At 33.1% G+C, this 27,257-nt stretch overlaps 4 protein-coding genes across 4 annotated transcripts; 2 read left to right on the top strand and 2 right to left on the bottom strand.

Annotated features, from left to right (window-relative positions):
* The first annotated feature begins 710 nt into the window (after nt 1-710).
* On the top strand, nt 711-3,222 carry LOC113404327 (uncharacterized). Its single transcript, XM_064217563.1, has 4 exons — nt 711-852; nt 1,227-1,341; nt 1,876-2,093; nt 2,519-3,222. The coding sequence occupies exons 1-4, from the start codon at nt 711-713 to the stop codon at nt 3,220-3,222; spliced, it is 1,179 nt and encodes a 392-aa protein (XP_064073633.1).
* Nucleotides 3,223-4,429: 1,207 nt separating this feature from the next.
* Nucleotides 4,430-10,332, top strand: LOC113404326 (uncharacterized). Its single transcript, XM_064217562.1, has 6 exons — nt 4,430-4,535; nt 4,816-5,009; nt 5,248-5,328; nt 8,596-8,780; nt 9,268-9,485; nt 9,629-10,332. Exons 1-6 carry the CDS (start codon nt 4,430-4,432, stop codon nt 10,330-10,332), a joined length of 1,488 nt encoding a protein of 495 aa, XP_064073632.1.
* A 1,890-nt stretch (nt 10,333-12,222) lies between these two features.
* Nucleotides 12,223-20,599, bottom strand: LOC113404325 (uncharacterized). Its single transcript, XM_026645192.2, has 6 exons — nt 20,410-20,599; nt 19,208-19,905; nt 14,779-14,899; nt 13,838-14,033; nt 13,294-13,511; nt 12,223-12,932 (listed from the first exon to the last, which is right to left on the bottom strand). Exons 1-6 carry the CDS (start codon nt 20,510-20,512, stop codon nt 12,223-12,225), a joined length of 2,046 nt encoding a protein of 681 aa, XP_026500977.2. The 5' UTR covers nt 20,513-20,599.
* A 646-nt stretch (nt 20,600-21,245) lies between these two features.
* Nucleotides 21,246-23,042, bottom strand: LOC113404324 (uncharacterized). The gene is made up of 2 exons (XM_026645191.2): nt 22,925-23,042; nt 21,246-21,445 (listed from the first exon to the last, which is right to left on the bottom strand). Exons 1-2 carry the CDS (start codon nt 23,040-23,042, stop codon nt 21,246-21,248), a joined length of 318 nt encoding a protein of 105 aa, XP_026500976.2.
* Between the last annotated feature and the right edge of the window lie 4,215 nt (nt 23,043-27,257).

Here is a 27,257-nt window from a genome sequence, read left to right as displayed (position 1 = left end):
ATTTAATTTCAGGTCCGAGGTGCTTATTTTCGAACCGGTGGTAGATTTTTAATAGTCAATAAGCATGTGTAACACTTCTATATTAAATAAAGATTTTTGACTTTCACTTTTTAGAAAAATAAAATAAATGTTAACTTAACTATTTTCATTAGTTAAAACTTTTAGTTACTCATTATCTGGACATGTAAAATTTACAACATGTTAATTACAACATAATCAATAAATCTAAAATAGTTACTTTTAATATGAACAAAAAATCCAATAGATTTTTATAAAAGATAACGTATGTTTTAATAGTAAAGGGACACGCAGAATCGATCGAGGAAACTAAATAAGTTTGTTTTGTCGGTAAACGATTTAGTATTTTCTGTAAAACTACATTCACGATAGAATCCTTGAAGTATAGCGTTAGTTCAAGACACTATATATTATAAAGATCGAAATAAATCGGGTTGTTGGGGCGCAATTCATATATAATGATTCCATTATATTGTGTTTAAAAAATTGCTGTATATAAGCCACGTAAATGCATATAAATACCATATAATTACTTAGCACGGGTCATGCTAATATTGAATATAATATATAATGAATAAGTTTTTCTGTTGGAATATATGAATAATATATCACTTACTAAAAGTAACACAAAAGGGAAGATTTTTGAAATTAAATTGATTAGTAATATTAACTATAATATTTAGAATTAAATCATGGAATCGAATATTTGGTTAAATTTGTGGGCGAAGATCAAGAAATTTGGCCTGGAATATGATGACTTTCCCACCACGATAGAAAATGTTTCTCTTCTGTTGCGGATTCTGACTATTGATCTTTACAAAAAATCTGATAAACGTAAGTAAATTAATCGAATACTTGTACAGTTATTGTAAAAAATTAACAACCTGTATATATTTCATTGCTAGACCATCTCGTCAACAGTACAGGAGGCCTTTACTGAGTTCACAACACTGCTCCTATGCGGATGCGGATGCAGAAAGATGGGCCCGTCAGGAAGGGGAGGCGGGTTGTCTGGGATTCTTACCCACTAAAACAACTGTCTTCAGTACAGATCGTAGTGGCTACGGGTTGCTGTCGATGTGACGCATCCGTGCCTCCCACTCATGGCTCAGTGGAGCTCTCCTTAAGCGACATACGTGGTTCTAACCACCGGAACTCGACGCTCATGTTACTGTACTGTAAATTTTGCCTTTTTTGTTTATTTTCAGGCATTCCCTTGATTTTCCACGTAATGACTGCCATCGCGGGACTGAGCTTCTTCTATTGTTATATATTCTCTATGCTCTGGCTGGTTTTCTTCCGCTATGGTTTATCGAATGTTAAGTCAGCGTCTGCAGCCCTTGCTTTTTGCACCTGCAGCATCACATGCATCACAAAATTTCTTTACATAAAATTGAATTCGTAAGTATTTGATAGAACATTAACAATATAAAGTAAAACACAGTATAAAGTTTAATTGAATAAATGCAGAGATCATTTGTTTATAATACGTTTATATATTATAAGCTCCGTTTTTAATATAATAGTATATTAATTTATTCGGTTTACTATGAATCAAATAAACGAAAACATAGAGGAAAACCGTATATATAACGATAAAATACTTAAATGTAGTAACTAATTACAAGTAAACATATCACCTTTAGAAATTCTTATTAATATTATACGACTGAGTTTTATCGTCTACAAATCGAAGCAACTATATCTAAATAGGCAACGACCAATCATTTCATTACACTTTTCCCTCTGTTTGTCAAACGAATGTATTTTTTTAACTAAGGATGAGCTTTAGCTTTAGCTTATCAATACTTAACTTAAAAAAAATAATTTGATTCTTGATTTATTTAATGTAAACAGGGAAGATGTGAAGAATACTGTCGATAGATTTTTAAAATGCGACTCTCAAGTAATATCCGACACAAGATTTTATAAGAACCTGCGTAAGTATCTCAGAGTTGTTAAGAGACGAGCCACAGTTATTTGGGTATTTCTAATCTCTGATGGCGCCGTGTACATCATTATACCATTTGTGGTCCCTGGAAGACTATTTACAGTTGATATCATCGTAATTTATGGTAAGAAATTGGTATATATTATTGTATTTATAATATGTATTGTATTTTACATCTTCAATTTTATATATAATGCTAAAGTTTTGAACTAAATTTCCTGATTATTATTATTTTCTGACATCTGCTCCACTTGGTTATCAGTGGTGGCATTGTAAGAAATAATAATTATCCCTTACATCGTCAATGAATAACCAACCCTGGGAACTTTAGAGTTCATGTCCCTTGTACCTATTTTAATCCTAGATTTGTATGTCCCCAGCCAGTGTCGCATACTCCCCCTTTAAATCTGAACATAACAATAATAATTAGTTCTGATTGGTGCTAGAATATGCACTGATTGGGTGATATCGAACCTGATAGGCTTACAAAAAGACCTAACAACCAGTTAAGACAGTTAACATTTATTAATATTGCGTATGTTTTCTCAGGTCTAGAACCCATGTTGGAGACACCCAATTACGAAATAGCAACTTTCATCACGACTTTAAGCGTTGGTTTTGCAGTGTATACAATGGTCAGTGTAGCTGTATACGTCATTGTTATCGTTGGTTATAACGAGGCACAGTTGCATGCCCTCAGCGAAGAGTTATTAAACGTATGGGATGATAGTAAATACTTCTACAATAACATCAAACATAGGATAACTGATAAAGTACACGCTGTATACATACGAAAGAAAATAATGAATGAATTCATAAGAATCCGTCTGAGAGATATCATAAAGTTTCACATTGCAAATATTAATCTTATGCGTGAATTTGATCACGACATTCGATCTACTTTAGGTATTGAATATACTATAAATACAATTTCTATAATAACTGAACTACTCGATGGTCTAGAGAATACGTATCTTCAATTACCATATACAGTAGTTCACATATTAATGGTCTGTCTTGCTGGACAGCGGATAATAGACGCATGTGACCATTTCGAAAAATCCGTATACTCTTGCAAATGGGAAAACTTTAACACAAGCAATCGAAGAACTGTATATTTGATGTTGATTATGTCACAGAAAACTTTGATGTTATCAGCTGGTGGTGTCGTTAAATTGAATTTTACTTGCATGATGAATGTTCTAAGATCAACGTATTCTACTTATACGACACTGAAATCGATGGTGAAATAATTACTGTATAAATGAAAACAGCGAAATGTATTGTATGTCAATTGTACGAGGATAATTTTGTTATATGACGTATATCCTCTTTTGATGACTGGATCTGTTTAAGTGCTGCCATGTAGTGCAACTTGCACAATAAGTAATATAATACCAGTGTACTGTTGATAAAAAAATTACTAAGTGTGGATTTGTAAAGTGATATATATTGTATGAAGAAATTGAAGTATTAAATTGTTTTTCTGTTCTAAAAATAGATTTAATAAAATCGTTTCATTACGAGTGAACAAAAAATGACTTTTTCTTTATGACTAAGATTAAGCGACGCAATGACATCATGCAACATAAAATATTCAATAGGTCAAGTTGCTATGGCAATGGGAAAGTTGTGCTATTTTTTTTAAATTCAGTATAAACAGAAACTCACCTCCTAGAATTCAGAAAAAAATTGGGTTTCTCAAGGTTCCATCCATGGTCCATTTCCTTTCCTCATTTATGAAAATAAAATCGACATTCCTTGTCTTTTATGTAATACATAAATAATATAGGCATAGTATTAATCACTTTCTTAAATGTAAATTAGATAAAAAATTTGGTAAATTTATTTCTCTATACGTAAAATTGGAGAAGCGTTAGAAATTCTAGACGCAATCGTGTTTCTTGGCCTCACTTTATACATGTAAAGCTGTATTCTTATATAGGCTTTACTATTAGTTTCAGTTCTAAAGCATTTTCAGTAAGGAATTAAGATTTGTTATTAATGTGTAAACAGCCAGTCTGGTCTATTTTAGTTAATAAATCCGTATAATGTTTCATGGCATTCGACTAAAGGATAATTTAGCCTATGAATACGACCTTCATAGAAAAATACTACTAGAGCAGTTTATAACAAAGGCTTTAAAGATTAAATACAATACAGAATTTTACTTTCGTATATAGGTTGGTAATACTTGATAATTTTATTTTTATAGTAATAAAGATTGTAGCGGTGTCTTGGTGACAGTAATACATTAATAACATCAATGTATGTAGTCGCTTGCGTTAGCGTTGGTTAACACACATGTTAAGAGATTTTGAGTGTTTTCGTTTAATTTGGTAGTATATTTTATTGTTAATAGTGATTTAGTTGGTAGTTGGGTTTTGTGGTGTTACTAATATTTGTAAATCTTGTGAGTATTTATCATATTTTAATATTCTTTAGCTTCTAAGTTTTATAATGGAGATTGATTCTCCTCCTGAACCTCCTGATTCAGGTGGCTCAATAGAAACTTTTACCGATACTATTTCTCCTCCCTCTGTACCTGTTTCTCGAAAACGCCTCGGTAATGATTCCAATTAAAAAAAACCATACTTCAGCAAATCCCTCAATACAAACCATTTACACTCATCCATCCTTCTCTGAAGGCCCTAAAATGTATTCCGACGATGACAAGGGTCCTTTCATCGTTCATGTGTCAAGGGAAGTATCTGACCTAGCTTCAGGAACTACTATATGGGCAATTAAATTCGTACAATTCCTGCACACTCATAAAATTAAGAGTATTATTAACGATGGTGTTAAGAACATAGGCCGTAACAAAATTTCAGTTAAATTTTCAACAGCCCAAGCAGCAAACTCCTTTCTAGCGAATCCTATTGTCGAAATGTGCAAGTATAAAGCTATGGTACCGACTTTTAATGTAACTAGAATGGGATTGATTAAGGGTATTCCCGTGGACTGGACGATGGAAGAACTTGCTTTAAAACTCAGTGTCGATCCCAACCTAGGTGTTTTAAGTGCTCTAAATCCCACACAGGTGAGACTTGTAGTGTAAGTACGGATAACGTCACTTGCTTACATTACTCTGGTAACCATTTCACAACAGACAAGGACTGTCCAGAGTTTTCTCGCCAACAATCGATCAAAATTGTTATGTCTCAGGACAACATATCATACATTGAAGCATTCTCTCGGTTCCCTCCTGTACGTAGATCCTATACAGAGATTGCAAAGGAGTTGTTTACCCCTCCCACATATTCTCCAATTCTCCCTAGTCAACCTATCCCTACAACAACCAGGTCCTATCGGAAGACTGTTATCAGTACTCCTCGCCCAAGATCACCTCTTGGGAAAGGGTATGATAAACAGGCCCATCAATCGATCGTTAGTAATTGTCCCTCTACTGCTCCTAATGGTTGTGCTCTCAACCAAAACACTCCTAACCCTCTTAATAACAATCCCAACTTCTTAGAAATGCTAACTAAAATACTTCTTAGTATTATCTCAACATGTAACGATATCCCCTTACCGTCCAACGTTGCTGAAGACTTATGTCAATTATTCTCCATCCTTCATAATGGCCCCAATCAGCTTCCTTCAATGGAACTGCAAGAGTGTCCGGCCTAAAAAACATGAACTCCTCTCACTGATAAACCTCCATAAAACTATCATTATTGCCATCTCTGAAACGTGGTTGATCCCTGGATCCCGATTCCGGGTCCCAGGCTTCTCCTGTTTGAGGGATGACAGAAGTGATGGTTATGCTGGGAGTGCCATTTTTATACAGCACTCCCTTCCCTTCTCCCAAATTCCTTTATCCCTTCCGAGCCAGCATATTAATGCTGTTGCTGTTAGAGCCCTTAACATCTCTTTTCTTTCCCTGTATATTCCTCATCCTAATCCAGCTTTAATTGCTGATATATCTACCATCATTTCCTCTCTCCCTAGTCCTATCCTAGTCATGGGGGATTTTAACGCCCATCACACCTCCTGGGGTTCACATTTCTGTGACACATTTGCTCTCTTGTTGATGGACATATTTGATGATGCAAACCTCTGCATCCTTAATAATGGCTCACCAACACGTAGAGTATACCCTAACCAAATCCCAAAATCCGCTGTAGACTTATCCTTAACCTCTCCAGTCCTTGCTTCTCAAATATCCTGGAATGTCCTTTCATCCTCTTTTGGCAGTGATCACTTTCCTATCCTCCTTTCTTTAAATCACCGATTCATTCCCCATATCAATCCAAATCCCCTATTAAAATTTAAATTAAAAAATGTTAACTGGTCTGAAAGAAAACTTCTTGACGAAACCTGCATTCTGCATCGTGTTTATATATCGTGGTTATAAGGTTCAAATATACTCTTGACTTCTCTTCGAAATAAAGGGTCATTTGTAGGCTATTTTGTGATTTAAGTAAGGCTCTATATAACTCGGCGTTAGAGCAAACCCGTCTGGGTACCTTCCACTCATCATATATTCTAACGTCAAATAGCAATACTTGGTATTATTGTGACACGATTTGAAGAGTGAGTCAGTCAGTCAGTCCGTCTGTAGTGCACTGACTGAGGGGCATAACATTGTGAGGGTTGGATCCACATTGGTGAATTAAGGAACGGTAAATAATTCTTACAGTGGCAATGTGTATTGGTAATAGTGACCATTTACCATCAGTGGTATCGATTTCAGTGACCATTTACCATCATATATGTAAGTGGATAATGTATTTCTAGATTGGAGGCCCGCGTAAGCGGGTCAACCGTCGGGGCGTCAAGGTTGTTTGCAAATCTCGTGGTGCCTTTTGAAGGGATGGAGAGGAAACCGCTGATTTTTTAGTAAGTATTCCGGCACTCGGTTGCCGATGAGTCCAACATACGACCCACTTCAAGCGAGAAAATGCGTAAATGCATTTTTCCAGAAAAAAAAAAATGGTAAGGTATAACTAGCCTTCTATAAAACAGCGGCCAATAATTATACTAGACCAAGTTTAATGGATGTTTTAGCTTAAGAGTAATTATGATTGAACCAGTGTAACTACAGGCACAAGGGATATAACATCTCAATTTCAGGTTGGTGGCTGGCCGCATTAGTTTTATAAGATATGGTTCAAATTTCACACGACGCCAATGTGTATGGGCAGTGGTAACCGCTTACCATCTGGTGCCCCATAGGATAACCGCCTATGAAGCAATTAAAAAAATATGTACAAGTAATCATCAGGAATTTGCACACACATTGTCAGTGATACAGAAAAAGGCACAGCGTACCTAATACCTGCCCTCCTCACACGTGACCAAAGCCAGGGACGAAAAGTAATAATAAATATATCTCAAATCATGCTGTTATACAAACTATATTTTTTATCTTTTTATAGAATTAGAATGATTCGAAAGATAATCATTGAATGTTGTATCAGTGAATGGACACAAGGAATCGATTTAGCAAACTGTAAATAAATGCATTGTATAAACAAACCGCGAGCTATATTCTTTGAAGTCACGTTTACAATTTGACTCGAGCCGTGCGTTGGTACCCTTTGTTTGGAAACATTTTGTTTGGTAACTAAACTTTCTGGTAATTAGTCGCATGGGAAAAGTTGAGCCATTAATTAATTTATTAAGTGGTAGCTTTGCGTACGCCCGTCTGTATAGGTACCACCCACTGATTCATTTTTCTATCGCTAAACAGCATTTAAAATTGTAGTGACCTGGTTTGTAGGAGTGAGGCAGTGTACACAGGAACAGGGGACACAATCTTATTTTAAAGTTAGTGGTGTTTTGGTGATATTAGGAATGGTTAACGGCGCCAATGTCTATTGAACATGGTGACCAATTACCACTAGGTGGCTTATTTGCCAGGCTGCAATATATAATATAATTATTTTATATGTGATACTCTCATAAAATGTGTTTATATGCTACAGTAGAATTAATGTTTTTGAATTATTAATTTTTGTCCAGCGCCATTAGTTGTCCTATTACAAGGAAATGAAGTCCAGTATTTGGGCAAATTTCTGGGCGAAGCTTAAGACATTTGGTCTGGATCACAATGACTTTCCCACCATGATGGAAAATGTTGCTCTTCTGTTGAGGATTATGACTATTAATATCTATAAAAATTCTGTTGAACGTAAGTAAAGTATTATAAATAATTCGATTACACCTGTACCATATTCCAACCAGAACAGTAGTTAAGACAAATAAACAACTTTGATATTCAATTGATGCGATGTCATTGGTTGAGATTTCGAATAGTCTATGAAATTATGTTTGCGAAAATATAGTTCAAAGTGGATATTTAAAGTCTATTATATTATAAATATATGTATTATATTAATCAATAACTTTTTGTACTGCATAATAAAGCAGAGCTAGTAGCAAAACGCATGGAATATGGAAATCTATGTTTCTATCAGGCCTACTTATTCCATTGGAATAGGCTATACGTTATTTATTGAGGAGTGTTCGACGTTTCGGGGTATGCAGACAAGATCTGCTCGCACACTCAGCGTATTGCACTCTCTTAAACATTTTTTTACCATCAAGTGCAATATTAGGAATTTGTTTGGTGCCTTTTTATTTAGCGTTTTAATTAATTAATACCCAAATACTTCTATCAGACTATCTTCCTTGCAGGTATTCCTTTGTTCTTCTACATAATAACATTAATCGGGGGTGTAAGTTACTTCTACACTTACATTGTCTCCATGTTCTGGATGGTGTTCTTCCGCTACGGTCGATCGGATATACAAGCGACAGCTATAGCTATTGCCTTTAGCACCTGCAGCGTCACTTGTATCACGAAGTTCGTTTTCATGATATTGTATGCGTAAGTTAAAGGTCGTTGTTATTTCTACCGATAGAGACAAATGCCTTTTAGGAAGTAAGTGACATCTATTAATTCGAAAGTGCATTCAAAATGATTAAAATGTTATGTATATAAATATTCCGTTCGCATTCGATGTAACAACTTTGAACGGGTAAAATAAAGATTTTAACTGTAGATATTTTTTAAGCAATTAGAGATTAATAATGACTAAGACTTTCATGTATGTAACAAAAAATTTGGAACGTATTGTGATTCTGAAAAATAAGGATTACATGTTTTTCATAGGAGAAATCCAAAAAATGTCAAAGAAATTATTATCTGGATATGAACGGTTTACACAGGATATATTATATAAATACATACTAATTTTATAATTTTAGTCCAAATTATAAATTATTGTCGTATTAAAATAGTATAATACATTAAATAAAAACTCTAATTTAATCTTTATATATTTGCACAGCAAAGAATTGAGGAACACTGTCCACAAATTTTTAAAATGCGACTCTCAAGTCATACCCAACACAAGATTTGCTAAGAATCTGCGTAAGGAGCTTCGAGTTGTCAAGAAACGGGCGACAGCTATTTGGTTATTGCTCGTCTCTGATGGTGGTATTTTCCTGGTGATACCATTTATCGTCCCTGGAAGGCAATTTACCGTCGAAGTCTACTTACTTTATGGTAAATAAATAACTGTATTGCTGTTCAAACAGAACTAGTCACTACGATAGATTTAATTTCGATATTTTAAAAATTAAATAATAATTTAATTACTACAAAAATTATAATATTCTATAATATATTTATAATATCTAACTTCCCAGGTTTAGAACCCATGCTGGAGACACCCAATTACGAAATAGCAATTTGCATCATGACTTTAAGTGTTGGGTTTGCCGTTTACATAATGGTCAGTGTCGCGGTATACGTCATAGTTATCGTTGGTTACAATGAAGCACAATTAAATGCTCTCAGCGAAGAACTAAATAACGTATGGGATGATAGTAAAAACTTCTACAATCACGTTAAGCATAGAGTAACCGATAAAGTACACGCTGTATACATCCAAAAGCAAATAATGAATGAATTCATAAGAATCCGTCTGAGAGATATCATAAAGTTTCACATTGCAAATATTAATCTTCTACACGAATTGGATGAAGAGTTTGGACCCACACTAGCAGTTGAATACAGTATTATGGCAATTTCTTTGATAGCTGGACTACTTGGTGGATTAGAAAATACGTATCTTCAACTACCATATGCAATTGTCCAAATATTTATGGACTGTCTGGCTGGACAGCGACTGATGGATGCTTGTGATAATTTTGAGAAATCTGTTTATTCTTGTCAATGGGAAAACTTCAATGTAAGCAATCAGAGAACTATACGCTTGATGTTGATGATGTCACAGAAAACTCTGATGCTATCAGCCGGTGGAGTCGCTAAGTTAAATTTTAATTGCTTGATGATTATATTTAAGTCGACTTATTCGACATATACGACATTAAAATCAACGGTGAAGTAATTGTTATATAGTTAATAGGTATATAAAACTTGATTGTTTTTTTTTTTTACATAAGACGATAAAACAGTAAAATATATTACTTAGTAATATTAAATTTTAAGCTGTTTAAAATTGTTTCACGTGTAAGTGTATACTCAATGTAAAATAATAAACTTATTATGCTAAGTTTTCGGCATTCTTAAGGGTTAAACTATTCGTTCCTACGGTGAAGTCCCGCTGACGATGACGTTCATAAATGACGGGATTCTTTATAAATATCGATGATAGACAAAGGTATGTATCAGAAAAGAGGCAGTGGTCGCTGATTGTATCCGAGATATATTTTTATTAAACCACTCTTAACATCGTCCGAATGAAATATGAATTCTATTTACTTCCCGATCGCAGCGCCACCGGGTCCAATCTAAACCAACCCAGGCATTTCATTTCACTTGGTGGGAAAGATGTGCAAGCCAGTCTGGGTCGATACCTCCCAGTTATCAGATATTCTACCACCAATGATCAGTATTGTAGTGTGAGTGAGCTAGTTTAACTACAGGCGCAAGGGACAGAACATCTTAGTCCCCAAGGTTGGTGGCGCATTGGCGATGTTAAGAGTGGTTAATATTTCTTACAGCGTCAGTGACTATGGGCGGTTGTGACCACTTACCATCACGTGACACTTTGCTCTTCGAAAATGGTCCAACCGTTTAGGATTTCAGTTACATACGCACGTACAAATATACATGAAGATATCCATATGTATTTTTATCTATAACAAGCAATAACTGTAGAGTTTCTGTCTGGTTCTTTTAATCTTTTAAATTACTTATGTGTTTGACAAAGGCTAATCAAATAAATAATATAACCTAATTAAAAAAAATGATTATCATAGCAATGTAACGTATGTAAATTCAAACGAATGTCCAAATATTTTAAATATGAACAAAGAATCTTCTCTTTTTATGATATTAGACGGATAATGGAAGAATGGTCATCAGGGAAAGTTCATAAGAAATCGATTATGTAAACTGTAAATAAAATTAATGGTGGTATACAAACAAATTCTCATTGTATGTGAAATGACATCATACAGTCGCACTTTGTCACCTTTATGAAAAAACGTATAAGTTTTGTTCATTTGGTCTCAGGAATATTTGGATGTTCGTTTGGTCTTGAATGAAATATAAAAAAAATACTTCATAATATCAAACTGAAAATATTGATTTGGATTTGAAAAATCTATACTTATAATTTTCTTAATAATAATTAAATAACGTAAAGGAAATCACGGCGAAGATTAAAGTATTTTGTCTGGAATATGAAGACCTTTCTATCATGATAGGAAATGTTGCTATTCTGGCGAAGATTATGATTATTAATATCTACAAAAATTGTAGGAAAGCTATGTTGAGGTCTAGGTTTGAGCGCGCCCACTAACACACAGTCACTGGATAGTCATTAGGGCATACAAATTATTCGTATCCTGTAAAAAACTGATAAAGTTACATTAATAAAATAGCTTACATTTGGCGATCTGACCTGAAAACCTTCGGCGTTGATGACCATTTATTCAAACACATTGCAGAACTAGAACATATCATTCTAGATGATAACATAAACATCATGTTTTCATTTAAGGTGATTTCTCTATCACCATAAGATAAAGATAATGCGTACTACCAGTTGACAGAATAATTTGCCATATATGAGAAGATATATGCAGATAGATTTTTTGTTAATAACATAACCTGAAATGGTTCTAAAGTGAATAATAAAATCATTTCACTGAGCGTTTTATTATTTACATGTAAAGGAAACCAAATTAAATACTAGTATTAATAAAATTGAGTGCGATTTACAACTAAAGGCAACATTAAATGTGATTAAAGAAATATTTATATGTTGTTTTTAACCAACACATGATTGCAGCGTCGTGTAAAATGAGTACGTGAATTTTATTACAGACATTAGAGACACGAAGTCTAGCGTGGTTAGTCCTCCAGCAGTGAGCTTTAGCGGTTTCTGTGCATTTTGAAGTATCAACAGAATTGTCTTTAGATTTGATTTATTAAAATTCTCCCATTTGCAATCATAAACAGCTCTTTCGAAAACAAAACTCGCATCGATCAACCTTTGGCCTATAAAACAGTCGACATACATTTGAATCAACGTGTATGGTAGTTCCATAAAAGTGTTCTCAATACGCCCTAGTAATTCTGCAACTGTACCAATAATTATAAGCCCAAATTCCACTGCCATGGTAATTCTAAACAGTGTTTCGAATTCATTCAGTAGATTGATATTTGATATATGAAAAGGTATAATTTGTTTTAAGCGATTTGCAATGTGCTCATTAATTATTTTCAATTTTAACTCCTCTTCTTGTATCGTTGAGTTATATGCGATTGATCTTTTTGAATTATTGTAATGTTTTTCAGCATCATCCCAAAGGTTAAGCATTTCGTCGCTAAGAGCAAGCATTTGAGCTTCGATATATCCAATTATAATTAGAATAAATGCAGTGATACCGGCTAAGGTGTAAGTGCCCACGATGATCGTTATCGTCTCCGAAATTAATGCTATTTCATAGTTAGGAGATTCAAACATTGGTTCCAAGCCTGTTGATAGAAATTTTAATAAAAATATATTTTACATTAATACTAAAAACTCTTTAGCTATCTGGAAACCGGCTGTCTTGGTATGGGCATGTTATGCGGAGGAATCAGGACCATGTTGTGAGAAAGGTTTTGAGAATGGATGTGGATGGATATAGAGGTAGGGGACGACCGAAGAAACGATGGATGGATTGTGTGAAAGACGATATGGTTAGAAAGAATGTTACTTGTGATATAACGTCCGACATTGAAGTATGGAAGAAGAAGACAAGCTGCGCAGACCCCAAGTAAAATTGGGATAAGGGCAGGAGGATGAGGATTATGACTAGAAACTCTTAAGGCGACAATATGTGTTAAGTCTCACCATAAACAACATACAAGTCCTCTGCAAAATGTCTCCCTGGTAATAGAATAGGTTGTATAGAGTATGATATGCCCATCACTATTAAGAAAACCGATACTGCCATTGTTCTTTTTTTAATTTTAATAAGTCTCTTTTGCAAGTTATCATGGAATCGAGTTCCTTTTTCCACTTGCTTGTCACATGCCAGATATCTTTGTACTATGTCTTGTACTGTTTTCCTAGAACAGTAATATATGATAATAATATTCTGGTAATAAATTATTTAATGTATTTGGCAAATCTGTTTGTTTTATTTGATCACTTTCCTAAAATTTATTTTAAAACTTGTGTTAGAAAGGACTACCAATAGGCAACTTGGTTTTAAGTGATCGCTGTCGTTTCATACGTTACAAAAGATAAAAGATCCTCAGAAGTATTTTGTCGAATATTGGCGATGCATCACCAACCACAACATCTATGATGTTTTGTCCCCTGAGTGTAATAAAGAGTTTATTTGTTAGGGATTCGAATCTGGTAAATAAAAGTATATATTAAAAGTTATCACTTGTAAATGATCATGAATATCATCTTTGTGGCGTAAGTCTCGCTATTAGTTCCGAGTGAGAAGACCACAGCTGCCGCTATGAAATCGCCCGTCTGCCTGCAGCGGACGAACACGAACCAGAACATGGAGAAAACATATATGTAGATATAGCACACCGCAGCTATGGTCACGATTACGTAGTTCACGAATGGTATACCTTGAACAAAAATATTTTAGGTTGAAAGGAATTGGAAAAGTCAAATTCATACACATGAAACATTTTATTACGATGTTTTCTTTTATCAAATAACAATTTATTTAAGTTTTTTCGAAGACCTCAATCGAGTTAATGTCGTCAATGAAAATTTTTTGAACAAATTAATTGATCATTATTTAATTTGTATGAGCTGGTTTAATATTATTTTGGTAGTATTACCGTTTATGTTTAATATTCAATGTTCTTTATTTAATTTTATAAAAGAGATCACTCTTTAAGCAAAATTATCACTTTTTTTGTGAACTTTTTGTTTCTCATACTTGAGTATTGGAAGCTTAGTACATCATCATTATCATCATTAGCAGCCTGTAAATTTCCCACTGCTGGGCTAAAGGCCTCCTCTCCCTTTGAGGGGAAGGTTTGGAGCATATTCCACCACGCTGCTCCAATGCGGGTTGGCGGAATACACATGTGGCAGAATTTCGTTGAAATTAGACACATGCAGGTTTCCTCACGATGTTTTCCTTCACCGCCGAGCACGAGATGAATTGTAAACACAAATTAAGCACATGAAAATTCAGTGGTGCCTGGGTTTGAACCCGAAATCATCGGTTAAGATGCACGCGTTCTAACCACTGGGCCATCTCGGCTCAAATCACAAGTATTTTAAAAGTATTCGGTATAATATTTATAAAATACTTACGATATTATTGGTGTTTGTTAATTATAATGAATTGTGACTTACGTTTTTTATAGTGTCTATCGATGTTGATGGTTATGAAGCGTAAGAAAAATGCGACATTGGAGAACAACGTCGGCAAGTCGCAATGATTCAGTCCAAATTTACCGAGGGAGAGCTTCATCATTCATTAAGTCCTTTTTCTTCAAATGAATTAAGAAATATTCATCATTAATTGATAAATATTTAACGAGCTCTAACATAACATAAATGTCTTTAACATGTTTTTTGCTACGGTGGGATTTTTATTAAAGCTTTTTTTCAATAATTTTAATACGAAAATCGGGTATTTATACTAATACTAATTCCACAATTTTACACTTGGTTTGTTTACATACATACATAACATATGTAATTGTTATTTCGATGTGAGCAAAATTTTTTAATAGTATTTAATTTTTAGTACTAATAAATATTTATCTAATTGATTTGTTGTTCATTTGACTAACATTCTGTAGCTACGTGTTTACCTTAGAAGAATTTGAAGCCTAATGCTCACATAACTCAATAAATTTGTCGTATTCTACCTCTGCTACGTTTTTTTGCGACTTTTAAGTCTCTTTTAACATCTTATCTCTTGGTGTCTTTCAATATTGCAAGGAATACTAGCCATCGAAACTTGTTATATTTTGGACTCTTAAATGTCACTAACCGTTTTATTGAAAGGTCTTGAAACTTATATAATATACAACTATATATTAATAAGAAGGAAAAAGGAAACAAAGATGCTTTTTTCAAATGAAATAATCTATTAAAATATTTTTAAACCTGATATGAGATGACATTCAATATTATGTAGAATTGAAATTGAATTGAAGAAAAGTGGCTGATATGATTAAAACGTTTTAATAATATTTATATTATCTTCTTTGATCTTCTATCTTTGGTCTTTAAATATTGAACTTAATAAAAAAAAAGTTTCCTATAATACCACTAAAATGAATAGTAAATACCGTTGCACAATAAATGTTCTTCAGTTGGTGGTGTCTCAAAAGGTTGGATTTTAAATGACAATGAATTCGTTTGTTACTTGCTAGATTGGGGTCACTTTGACGTTTATATTTAATCAATTCTTATTTAATTACTTTATCCATTGTCACTTATTTTAATAACGAGAAAATTAATTCAGGTGATATCATATTATATTGAATATTGGAAATCGGTCAGTTTATATAGACAGATGCAGTATTTACTGTTTATAAGGCATTTTCTTAATTTGCTTAAATTTAGAGATATTAATGTATCTGTTTTTCTTTTCATCCATTAAGATACTTTATCATATTAATAACTAGTTTTAATGCGGGGCGGTATGTCGTCTATGCCCATCTTTGGGATTAAAGCTTGCTCCATAGATAACTTCATCAAATTTGGTTAAGTCGCTTAGTCGTTAAGGCGTGACAGACAGACAGATATACAGAGTTACTTTCTTTTAATATTTGCTTGTTATTTTTTAATATTTATGAAAACAAAGCAAGTGGAGTTTGTTAGTATAGTTCTAATAGGCAATAAAATTATATGACGCCTTTAATAATGTAACGAACTATGTACGTATGCAGAAAAGATAATTAATTGTCTATGGTCACCGCCATGTTTGTTTTCTAGTAATATCTTTATTAAATTCAACTAACGTTTGACCGTGGTTTTAGTCACATGATATATTTTTTTTGTTTTTTTTTTAAAACTTTAATATCATGCATTTTTAAAGTACAATACATCCACGGGCGCACAGTTGCTCGTGCCTTTTTGATTTCAGTTTTTCTTATTTACTAAACATCAGTAGATGTTCGCTGAAGTTTACTTTATAGTAACACCATATATTCACTATAAGTTAAGTAGTTTTTGACGTCAACGACAAAGAAAGCCTATAGCTTCAGGATGAAAGACATTATTAATATTTTAAGTAGTGTATAGGTCGTAATAGGTTTTATCATACTTCACTACTTTATGGGCCAAATTTGCATTAAAAAAGCTTAGTGTGTTCAAGAAGGCAAGACAGTACTTCACATCGGCCCATCGCCTAAAACTATACAAGGCGCAAATTCAGCCTCTCTTTTACTGTGTGCGTCAATATGTTTTTATAATAGAAGAGAACTTAAGATTAACCCTTGAGGTACGCCCGCAGTATAAGAACCTTTATGTTCTAAGAACCTGTATGTTTATGTTACCCCTTTATAGAAAATAGTTATTTATTTGGCTTAGACATGAATCATCGTATAATATATTATTTTAATTTTATTCCTATTAATGACTATAATCTTCAATTTTTGTGTCAAATTTCATTTAGATCTGTTGAGGCGGCTTTACATATATAGATTGGGTAACAAGCATACATACATACATTCATACCATGCACACTAATTATCACATATATAATATTAGTAAGATAAGATTTAAGTAGAACTAATATAAAAAAAAATATTAATGTAAATTATAGTTTTTTTTTTTTAATTTAAAAGTACTTATTGTTGGTAGTTTTTCATCGGACAGCTTTCTGATGACCTGATAAAAATTGCATTCAAACTAAGTCTTCACCAATTTACGTACAAATAGTACGAAAGGTATCATTAATCTTGTTCGTAAAATAAATAACTGTCTGTGTGTTTTTAAATTGACTTAAACTTTTGAACGTTGTTACAAACGAAAAAAAATAAAAAATAATAAAAAGGGCTCGACCTCTTAGCAAGATTTTTAAAAATATCATACCAAAACAAATTTAAAATAAAAGTACTTCACACTTAGTTTTCTTGGTGGAAGGTTAGGTACCACCCACTCATGAGATATTCTGTCGCCAAGCAGCCATACTTGGTTTTGTTGTGTTCCTTTTTGAAGAGTGAGTGAGCCAGTGTAATTACAGGCAAAAGGGACATAACATCTTAGTTCCCAAGGTTGGTGGCGCAGTAGCGAAGTAAGGGATGGTTAATATATCTTACAGCACCAATGTCTATGGGCGGTGGTGACCACTGAACATCAGGCGCCTGTTACAATACTACTACACAATAAAATATTCGTTTAACAAGAGGTCGTTCGATAACAGACCAAAATCTTAAAGTTGAAAGGAAAGTATGTTGAAGCGGCTGGTCTTGCGCCTGAACTCTCTCTGATCGTTTTGGACTTGCCAACCAAATCAAAGGAAGAAAACAGTGTTTGTATTTGTGTGTGAGTGCATATTTGTGCACTGTAAATATGTAGTGAATGTTTGCCACTCTCCTTGAGCATAGCCTTATCAGTTAGTGGTAAAGTACGTTACTATATCTATACATATAATAAAATTGGAGTGTCTGTTTGTAATATTAAAATAACCGCGTTTTATTAAATGCATACGTATGTATACATGGTAAATATACCTAAATAATATTTTTTACAATTTTTGTCTGTCTCTCTGTCTGTCTGTTTGTTCGGGCTAATCTCTGGAATGGCTGTACCGATTTTGACGGGACTTTCACTGGCCGATAGCTGATGTAATAAAGAGTAACTTAGGCTACTTTTATTTTAGAATTATATGTAAAATAATAATAAAGTCACACTTTTTTATTAAATTCAAACGCGCACGAAGTCGCGGGCACAGCTATTTATGTTATATAGATGATAGAAAGGCATGGAGCTAATACTTGTTGACTTCCAGGCTATATTCGTGGATATATTATATACATATCTAATTGTATTTGGCTAACCAAACTTTGTATTTTAAATGTTAAAAAGAGTAACTACTGAGTTTCTTGCCGGTTCTTCTCGGTAGAATCTACATTCCGAATCGGTAGAAGATTCATTTAATATAGTTTCAAATCAAAAGCCTACTTGATTAAAGTATATTTTGATTTTGATTTTTGATTTTTATATCATTTTACGTATTATGTTTATGATAAGGAAATAAAATAAACTGATGAGTTTTCTTTCATGACATATTTGAAATTAATTGGTTTTCAAATTATGACAAAAAAATTTTTTTATTCAAATAGACTATCACAAGTAGATAATTAATGGTTTTGTAGTTATAATTTTCTATTTATATTATTAAATATCCATTAAACGCATGGAACACAAAATTTTATTTCATATTTAATCGTGCAGTTACATTTAATGCAAAAATCCAAATTTACACTATCCGTTTTAGTTCTTTCTAATATACGAACTTTATTTAATTTTAATATTTAAAATTTTATTGGCTAAAACAGGGATGCGACGAATTGTAGGACGATCACTTTTGTTTTTTGTCATCTTCATCGCGTTGACATGAGTCCATTTCGCTGCTTGTTTTCGCAAATCACAACATTTTCCTTCCATAACCTCTCTGCTGTTTTCTGATCCTAAACTTTTGCGTGCTGTTTTTGTAATACCAGATATTAGTTTTAAAAATGAAATTAGCTGCGATATGTTTTTCTATATTTATTTTTCATTTAATACTTTTCCAGATTTGAGATTGCATTCAGTCAATAGTCGATTTCAGTGTCGTATAAAATGAGAACGTGGATTTGACTACAGACATTAGACAGACGAAGTCTAGCGTGGTTAATCCTCCAGCAGTGAGTTTCAACGGTTTTTGTGCATTTTGTAGTATAACTAAAACAATTTTCATATTCGAGTTATCGAAATTCTCCCATTTGCAACTGTATACAGCATTCTCGAAAACGTTACTGGCGTTGATCATTTTTTGACCTATTAAACAACTGACGAACAGTTGAATAAACGTGTAAGGCAGTTCCATAAAAGTATTTTCTATACGCCCCAGTAGTACTGCAACTATACCAATAATGATAAATCCAAATTCAACGGCCATGGTGACTCTGAATATACTCTCGAAGTCATTTAGAAGATTTATATTAGTTGTATGAAAAGTTATAATTTGTTTTAGTTGATCCGCTACGTGTTCATTAATAATTTTTGTTCTCAAATAATCTTTTTGTGTCTTGGAAACCATCAATATTGATTGGTTAGTATTATTATAATGTTTTTCAGCATCATCCCAAACGTTCAGCATTTCGCCACTGAGGGCAATCATTTGAGCTTCGATATATCCGATTACTATGATAATAAATGCACTAACATCTGCTAAGGTATAATTACACACCAAGATTATTAATAACTCTGAGGTCAGTGCTATTTCGTAGTTAGGAGTTTCAGTCATAGGTTCCAGTCCTGTTAAAAAATGTTGCCATTTATAAACTTATTTCTTTATAAGTATAAAATTATAAAATTAGATATTGTATAAATGTTATGTTCAATTGAAAAGCTTATATCACAAGAGAACTTTACAAGCGGAAGCTTTGACCGAACCTAGCCCCAGATAGATTTGCTCAAAGGCAACGACCGAATATTTTGAATTTGGACGGTTAGGTTTGCTCGAAGCTCTTCCGCCTAACCGAAATGGTTTTGCATAAAGACGACGACCCATCAGTTATTCAACCGCTAAATATCAATTCTTTGAATCTGGACATTTTGAATGCCAACAATATATTCAGGGGCGATTGTATGATATAGTATCCAATCGTTTACAAAACTGGATACACTTTGTATATATTACTATTGGTCATCATTAGCGCAATACTGCACATAATGGCGTAAAGAAAAATTAACATTTCCAAATAAATTCACACAAGTGTTCTATCTGAAAAAAAAAGTACAGATTGTTCAATGTCTTACCATAAACAACAAACAAGTCCTCTGGAAAATGTCTTCCCGGTAAAAGTAAAGGTAGCGCTGCGTACGCTATGGCAAGTGTTACGAAGAAGGACCATGTTAACATAACTCTTTTTTTAATCTTAAGTAGACTCTTTTGCAGATTATCATGTAAACGACTTCCTGGTATAACTTTTTTGTCGCATTCCAGATATCTTTGTACAATGTCTTGCACGCTTTTGATAAAATAATAAAATATTATGTATTTATGCATAAAATAAGCAAGTTTATATGTCAAGACAAATGCCGAAATGCCTCAGTTAAAATTTAAAGAAAGCTATGTATTATAAAATGAGTAGTTTATATATTATAACATAAAAAACTTAAATGTTTTGACAAAAGCAACAAGCTTTGGATGAAAAGATAGAATAAATATTTTAAATAGAAATATTAATGTTCATTTAAATTTAAATTTCGATAACATATTATGTCATATTAATGTTACACGACTGTCTGATAAGGACGGAGGCTCGAAATATCATGAATTTCTTCTGATCTAATTAATGGATGGCTTTCGAGGCGCATAAATGCTATCGGAATTTAGTATATGTATCAATAACTATTCATATGGTGTCTGAACCAACCGATCACCAAAAGTATTGCCAAAGATCGAATGTGTCTCCTTATTTAGTCAAGGAATGATACCATATTTAGAATATTTTTGTGGTGTGGTAGTTTGAGCAAAATCTTAATTTAATTGAGGTTGAAATGCGTTTTCGCTTCTATTCCGATCCAAATTCGACCAAACTGAAACTAGATCGCTGAGTTATTAAAATAGAATATTTTATATACTATTAGTATTACTTGTAAATTGTCATGAATATAAACTTTGTGATACAAGTTTCGCCGACAGTTCCGAGCGAGAAGACCACAGATGCCGCAGTGAAGTCACCCGTCTGTCTGCAGCGGATGAATACGAACCAGAACATGGAGAAAATGTTTATGTAGATATAGCAGACCGCAGTTATAGTCACGACTACGTAGCTCACGAATGATATACCTTGAACAATAATATTTTAGTTTGAAAGGTTGTTGGGAGAAAGTCGTTCTTAAGGTTTAAATTATTTTAGAATTGTTTATCTCAAAACATTGTTTATCTGTTACAAAAATGTATAAGAAACATATAAGGCTGCAAGTCATATAAAGTTTTCTTTTGTATTAGTAACAAAAGAAAAAGCTTCAATGTCAGTTCAAATCACAAAATCAGCTGTTTACCTAAACTTTCTGGATCTTTTTTTTAATTTATTTTTGAGAACGAATAGCAGAAATTTGAATGTTTTTACGTTATAATCCGTATTTAAAACTGTGCCTTATGTTTTATTAACATAACATCTTAATATAAAGAGTTTGTAATGGGAACTGTATTGAGACTGTATTAAATATATATGTCACAGTAAAAACCCGTATTTAGTTAGAACACGTTTTTACTAGTTGAAACTGTTTTTGGAAAATCTAGAATATATTTTTAAGGGGTTATGATGAATTAAATATTATTTGTAATAAATTAGTATACCTGCAAAACAATTTATCTAACGTCTCATATTTCCTTCCAATTGAAAACCCTTAAAACTTAACAAAACTTAACAATTGAAAACCCTATTCATCCTATCTATCTATCTGAGCTCTGTCAACACCAGAAATTGATAAAATGATACTATCACCGATTTTTTTGTAGTTATGAGCAATAGAAAAATCTGTAGCTGCTGTTATTTGGTAAACAAAAGCTTTTGTATCAATTCATGATAAAATAGACAAATCATGAATAATATAGATAATTTCTTCTAAATATAAACTTATTTCTAATTCTTCGTAGATTCTTATTTGTCAAAATCTTTGGCATTACGCGGTTAACAGTACTGCACGTACAGTACAGTACAGTGAACTGCAAGAAATCGTCACGTAAAGAAAAAGTATTATGGCGACCTTTTCCCCTTTTTCACTTTCTCAGTCGATTACTTTATTATTTTTTAATAACAATTTGTTATTTTATTATTCTTAAACGTTGTCAATGAATTCTATTGTATCTGTTATTTAATACATGATATATATCGAAAGCATCTTCGATCAAACCGCTCGTCCCAAGACACTTCTAGTTTTTTTTCTAGGTAATTGTGTTCTTCAAATCCACACATCATTCTAACATTCTTTTGTCGTAAGATTGAATGATTTAATTTTTTCATTTATTGACAATTTGAAATACCTCTTTATAAAATTGCTCGGTTATCACGCTAGTTTTAACAAAGTCTAAACTAGTTTTAATTAGTTAAATGTTTTCTAACTATGGGTTTTAATTCTGACATATACATACAAATTACGTCTTTTATGAATTTATCTTCTTCTAGCAACGGTTTTTTGGAAGACATTATAACATTATTTGACTACCAGTTATTGCGATATTTTAAATTTTCCATTTTTAAGGTTTTTGTATTGAGTGTTTAAAACATATTTGGACATGATTGGAAAATAAATCACGACTTACGTTTATTGCCGTTCTTATGGATGTTGATGGTGACGAGGCGTAGGAAACATGCGACGTTGGAGAACATTGTCGGTAGATCGCAATGCTTCAGTCCGAATTCGCCGAGAGAGAGCTTCATCTTTCTTAACTTCTATACTTCAATTGGGTTTAGAAATATTCTTCGTTAATTTAAATTAGCTAGCGAAATATATTTTGACAAATATTCTTCGTATGGTCGTGACTTGGTATCGTCTTAAACGGTTGTGTCTGAAATGACACAATGTGTAAGTTGCTCCAATTGCGTCACGTCAACCATTATCGATGTTTAATAATTTCTTGTTAAATTGCTTCGTCCAATCATATGAATGTTATATTAAACATTTAAAAATAATTCATATAAACATAGCGGCGTCGAAGCGATTTTTCATATATTTTTTTTGCATAATTGCATAACAGACAAAGCCAGTGAGGAATTTTCATAATTGTATGGTTTTTTCTCTTCTTATATATTATGTAATATCGAGAGCCACGGATGGTAAATTACACTTTATTAACACTTTTATGTTTATAATAATTGAAAAAAACTTGTCTATAGTTTGATGACTTATAAGCCTTTTTTATCCCGCTCTAACATGACTTATTTTATAATAATCAGAAAGAAAACCTTTCAAATATTGTTAGTATATTTCTAATTGGAATAAATAGTGAAGGTAATAAATATAATGAGCTTATAGTTTAGATCAAAATTATACAAAACGAGCCATTAAATACTGTGTACAATTTAACATAATATAATGTGTCTTGGATAGAAAAAGAATAGTTCAATCGTACGAAGTTCAATCACATATTATCCACAGACCTTTCGAAGGAGAGATTGCGAAAGATTTAAAAAAAAAAAAAACAGATATGAAAAGATATGATGTATGTTTGATTAAGCAATGACATACGACAGAAGGGAATGTAGCGGAAATAAAATGTAGGAAGCACTGAAAAGAATTACGACGTTACTGTTAAAACCTTTTTATTGGAATAAATATCAACCGAAAGGGATTCATAAAAAAAAAAAAAATAATGTCATCCTAGATGTTTTTTTAGCTCAATGACGTTATAGCGTTTTGTATGAATAATTAAAAAAAAAATATGGCAATTTCCTGATAATTTTCCATTATGAACATTTAATAAATTTATGTTACAGATGAAATGTCAACCTTTGAAATTATAATGTAACAACATTTTTTTAAATCTATGAACTAGTTTGGCCCTGAAAAATCAAGGCAAATATTAGCAATTTAGTTCTATAACTAATATAATAACTGTCTGTCTGTCTGTTACGTTTTCGGTTAAACTAGTAAACCGAATTTGGTATGAAGCAAGTTTGAACCCCAATGTAGGGCATAGACTTTTCTAACACGCGGGTAATGTCACGGGCGGAATATAGTATTATATGAGCCAGCGAACTTCTATTAGAATCGACGTTGTTAAATTAATGAATAGTAGTTATATGGTGACTCCGTTTATTATTTATTTACTTGGTTTTATATAGACACGACAGTCTCATGAACGAAACAGAATGCTTTTCAAATAAAGGAATAGGGAAATACTGGTCTCATGTACTGTTTGAAAGTGTGGTCATGTTGGCTTTCTAGTGACGTCATAAACAAAGTAATATTTGAACGTGATTTAATTTGAAAACTAACAACTAATATTTGTTCGACTGATAATAAAGTCATTCGTCTTGTCACAGTCCTATCGCTGATATTATAGAAGTGAGTAAGTGAGTCAGTTTATAATACGGGCTAATATAATGTAAAAGTGAGTTTGTTTGTTACGTTTTCACGTAATAAGTACTCGACTGATTAACATGAAATTTTGGGTTCTGAATGAGAATGAGAATTGAAAGTTCTCATTCTTCTGACTAGACCGGAAAGAGTTCGGGTGCAGAACCAACTGTTTTACGAACTTTCCGAGGCACGGGAGTGAACACACTTTTAACTTCCAGACATCGGGCTGCTACTAAGATTTTTAATCGGCCCGACCTGGGGTTTGAACCCAGAATCTCAGCATCTGCAGCCTTATATCTAGTCACCAGGATCAACGAGGCAGACAAGTTTATCCTCTTAGATTCTCCTCTGTGAACCTGGCTTAAAAAAATTAAAGCGTTAAAAATGACTGTATAATACGGTAGTATTCTTAAACGTAGCCGTCGTGTGCTAAAAAATAAAATTAAAGATAAGATCATATCTTTCTTTTGAGCGTGTACGAGAAATAAGAAATGCAGAGAGAAAAAAAAAACGTAGAGCTGACGACAAGTTACACGAGGAAGATTATTTTTATCGTATATTTCATATCATGTAGTAGGGCTTTGTGCAAGCCCGTCTGGGTAGGTACCACCCACTCATCAGATATTCTACCGCCAAATAACAGTACTCTGTATTGTTGTGTTCCGGTTAGAAGGATGAGTGAGCCAGTGTAATCACAGGCACAAGGGACATAACATCTTAGTTCCCAATGTTGGTGGCGCATAGGTGATGTAAGGAATGGTTAATATTTCTTACAGCGCCTTTGTCTATGGGCGGTGGTGACCACTTACCATCAGGTGGCCCATATGCTCGTCCGCCAATCAATGCCATAAAAAAAAAAAATCATATTTGCCTGAAAATTTTTACATTAAAATACGTATATTTTTGTATAAATGAATTTCAACTTCAATAGTAGAAACGAAGAATGCAACAGTGATTACTTTATAATGTTCGGTTGTATTATACAAACAAAAAGAGTATACAATAGAACAGACGGCCTTAATTGTACAGCATTTTTATGAAACAACTCTATACAGACATAATTATATTTGTGTAGTTTATTTCTGTTCGTTCCATTTAGTTGATATGTCAAAGCTGAAAGGTACGCATTCATATGTCGACTAAAACTATTTTCTATCGAAAGGAGTACCAGAATTGGAAATGGAAAAATGTTTTGTTCATATATAAATTGTGCTTAAAACTAGTGCTGAGGGTCTGAGTATCAAACAAAGTGTAGTGTTTCGGCATATTTTCACAGAGATTAAAAATATGTAATTTTCGCACACTTGAAACTCAATTCAAGTAAATATGTAAGTATGTATTTGTATGTGTACATGGTTGGCTATGTTGAACATACATTGCAGTTAAATGATGTTACTCCATTTTTATAACACTTCAGGTCATACGGTATATGTTAAAAGCTGTTAAGTTTGTAGAGGGTATTTTTAAGAATATCATTAATATTTTTATCATATTTTAAATTTACACTTATTTTAATATGATGCATTTATCAAATGACGCCTTTTTAGGCATAAGCGTAAAGCAACTTCTAAATGTCCCATTGCTGGATAAGGCCTCTCTTATAGAGGTTTTTTTTATAGGATAGGTAGGCGGATGGGCATATGGACTAACTGGTGGTAAGTGGTCACCATCGTTAATAATTATTTTTCGTTAAAATTCCTTGCATTGCCAATGCCCCCCCAACTTTCTATGATCTAAGATGCTCCGTCTTTTGTGCCTGTAGTGACTGGTTCATTCGCCCTTTTAATTAGAACACAATAATACAAAGTACTGCAATTTGGCGGCAAAATATCTGATAAGTCAATGGTATCTACCGAGACAGGATTTTACAAAGCCTTCACCGATCAAATATATCCATATGTCCAGGAAATATGTAATTAAATAAATAATTTAATCATTTTCTACCACGCTGCTCCAGTGAAGCTTTAGCGTGTGGACATTAAAAGGTAAGTTTCGCTAAGTATTTAAAATGATAACCTCCCATTTTGACAGTCCTGTCAACTTTTACAGAGCATAATCAACTGCACTAATATTATAGTCCACAAAGCGCAGACATAGGAGGATTTATGCCTTCACTCTCGTAATCTGATGGAACAGCTTATCCGACTCATCCAGAAAGAGTTCAGGCGCAGGAACAACGGCTCTACGTGTTTTCCAAAGCAAGGAAGTATAAACTGACACCTACAAACTTTGAGACTTCAAGATTAATTAATAATAACACAGGAAAATCGAATTACTTATTTTTTAGTTTTGACATGACTTGAATCTAGGGCCCCGGTATCTGTAGCCTTATAAGCTATCTACTTGATCAATGAGGTATATATAAAATGGAATGTAATCACAGGCACAAGGGACATAACATCTTAGTTCCCAAGGTTGGTGGCGCATAGGTGATGTAAGAAATGGTGAATATTTCTTACAGCGCCTTTGTCTATGGTCGGTGGTGACCACTTACCATCAGGTGGCCCATACGCTCGTCCGCCAACCAATGCCCTAAAAAAAAATATATATAAAAATGCCCTGACCATTTTTAC

This window comes from Vanessa tameamea, chromosome 17 (genome assembly GCF_037043105.1).
Source record: "Vanessa tameamea isolate UH-Manoa-2023 chromosome 17, ilVanTame1 primary haplotype, whole genome shotgun sequence".
Classification (NCBI taxonomy): Eukaryota; Metazoa; Arthropoda; class Insecta; order Lepidoptera; family Nymphalidae; genus Vanessa; species Vanessa tameamea.
Note: the sequence above shows the minus strand (reverse complement) of the source record. Positions and strands in the feature narration are given on the sequence as shown.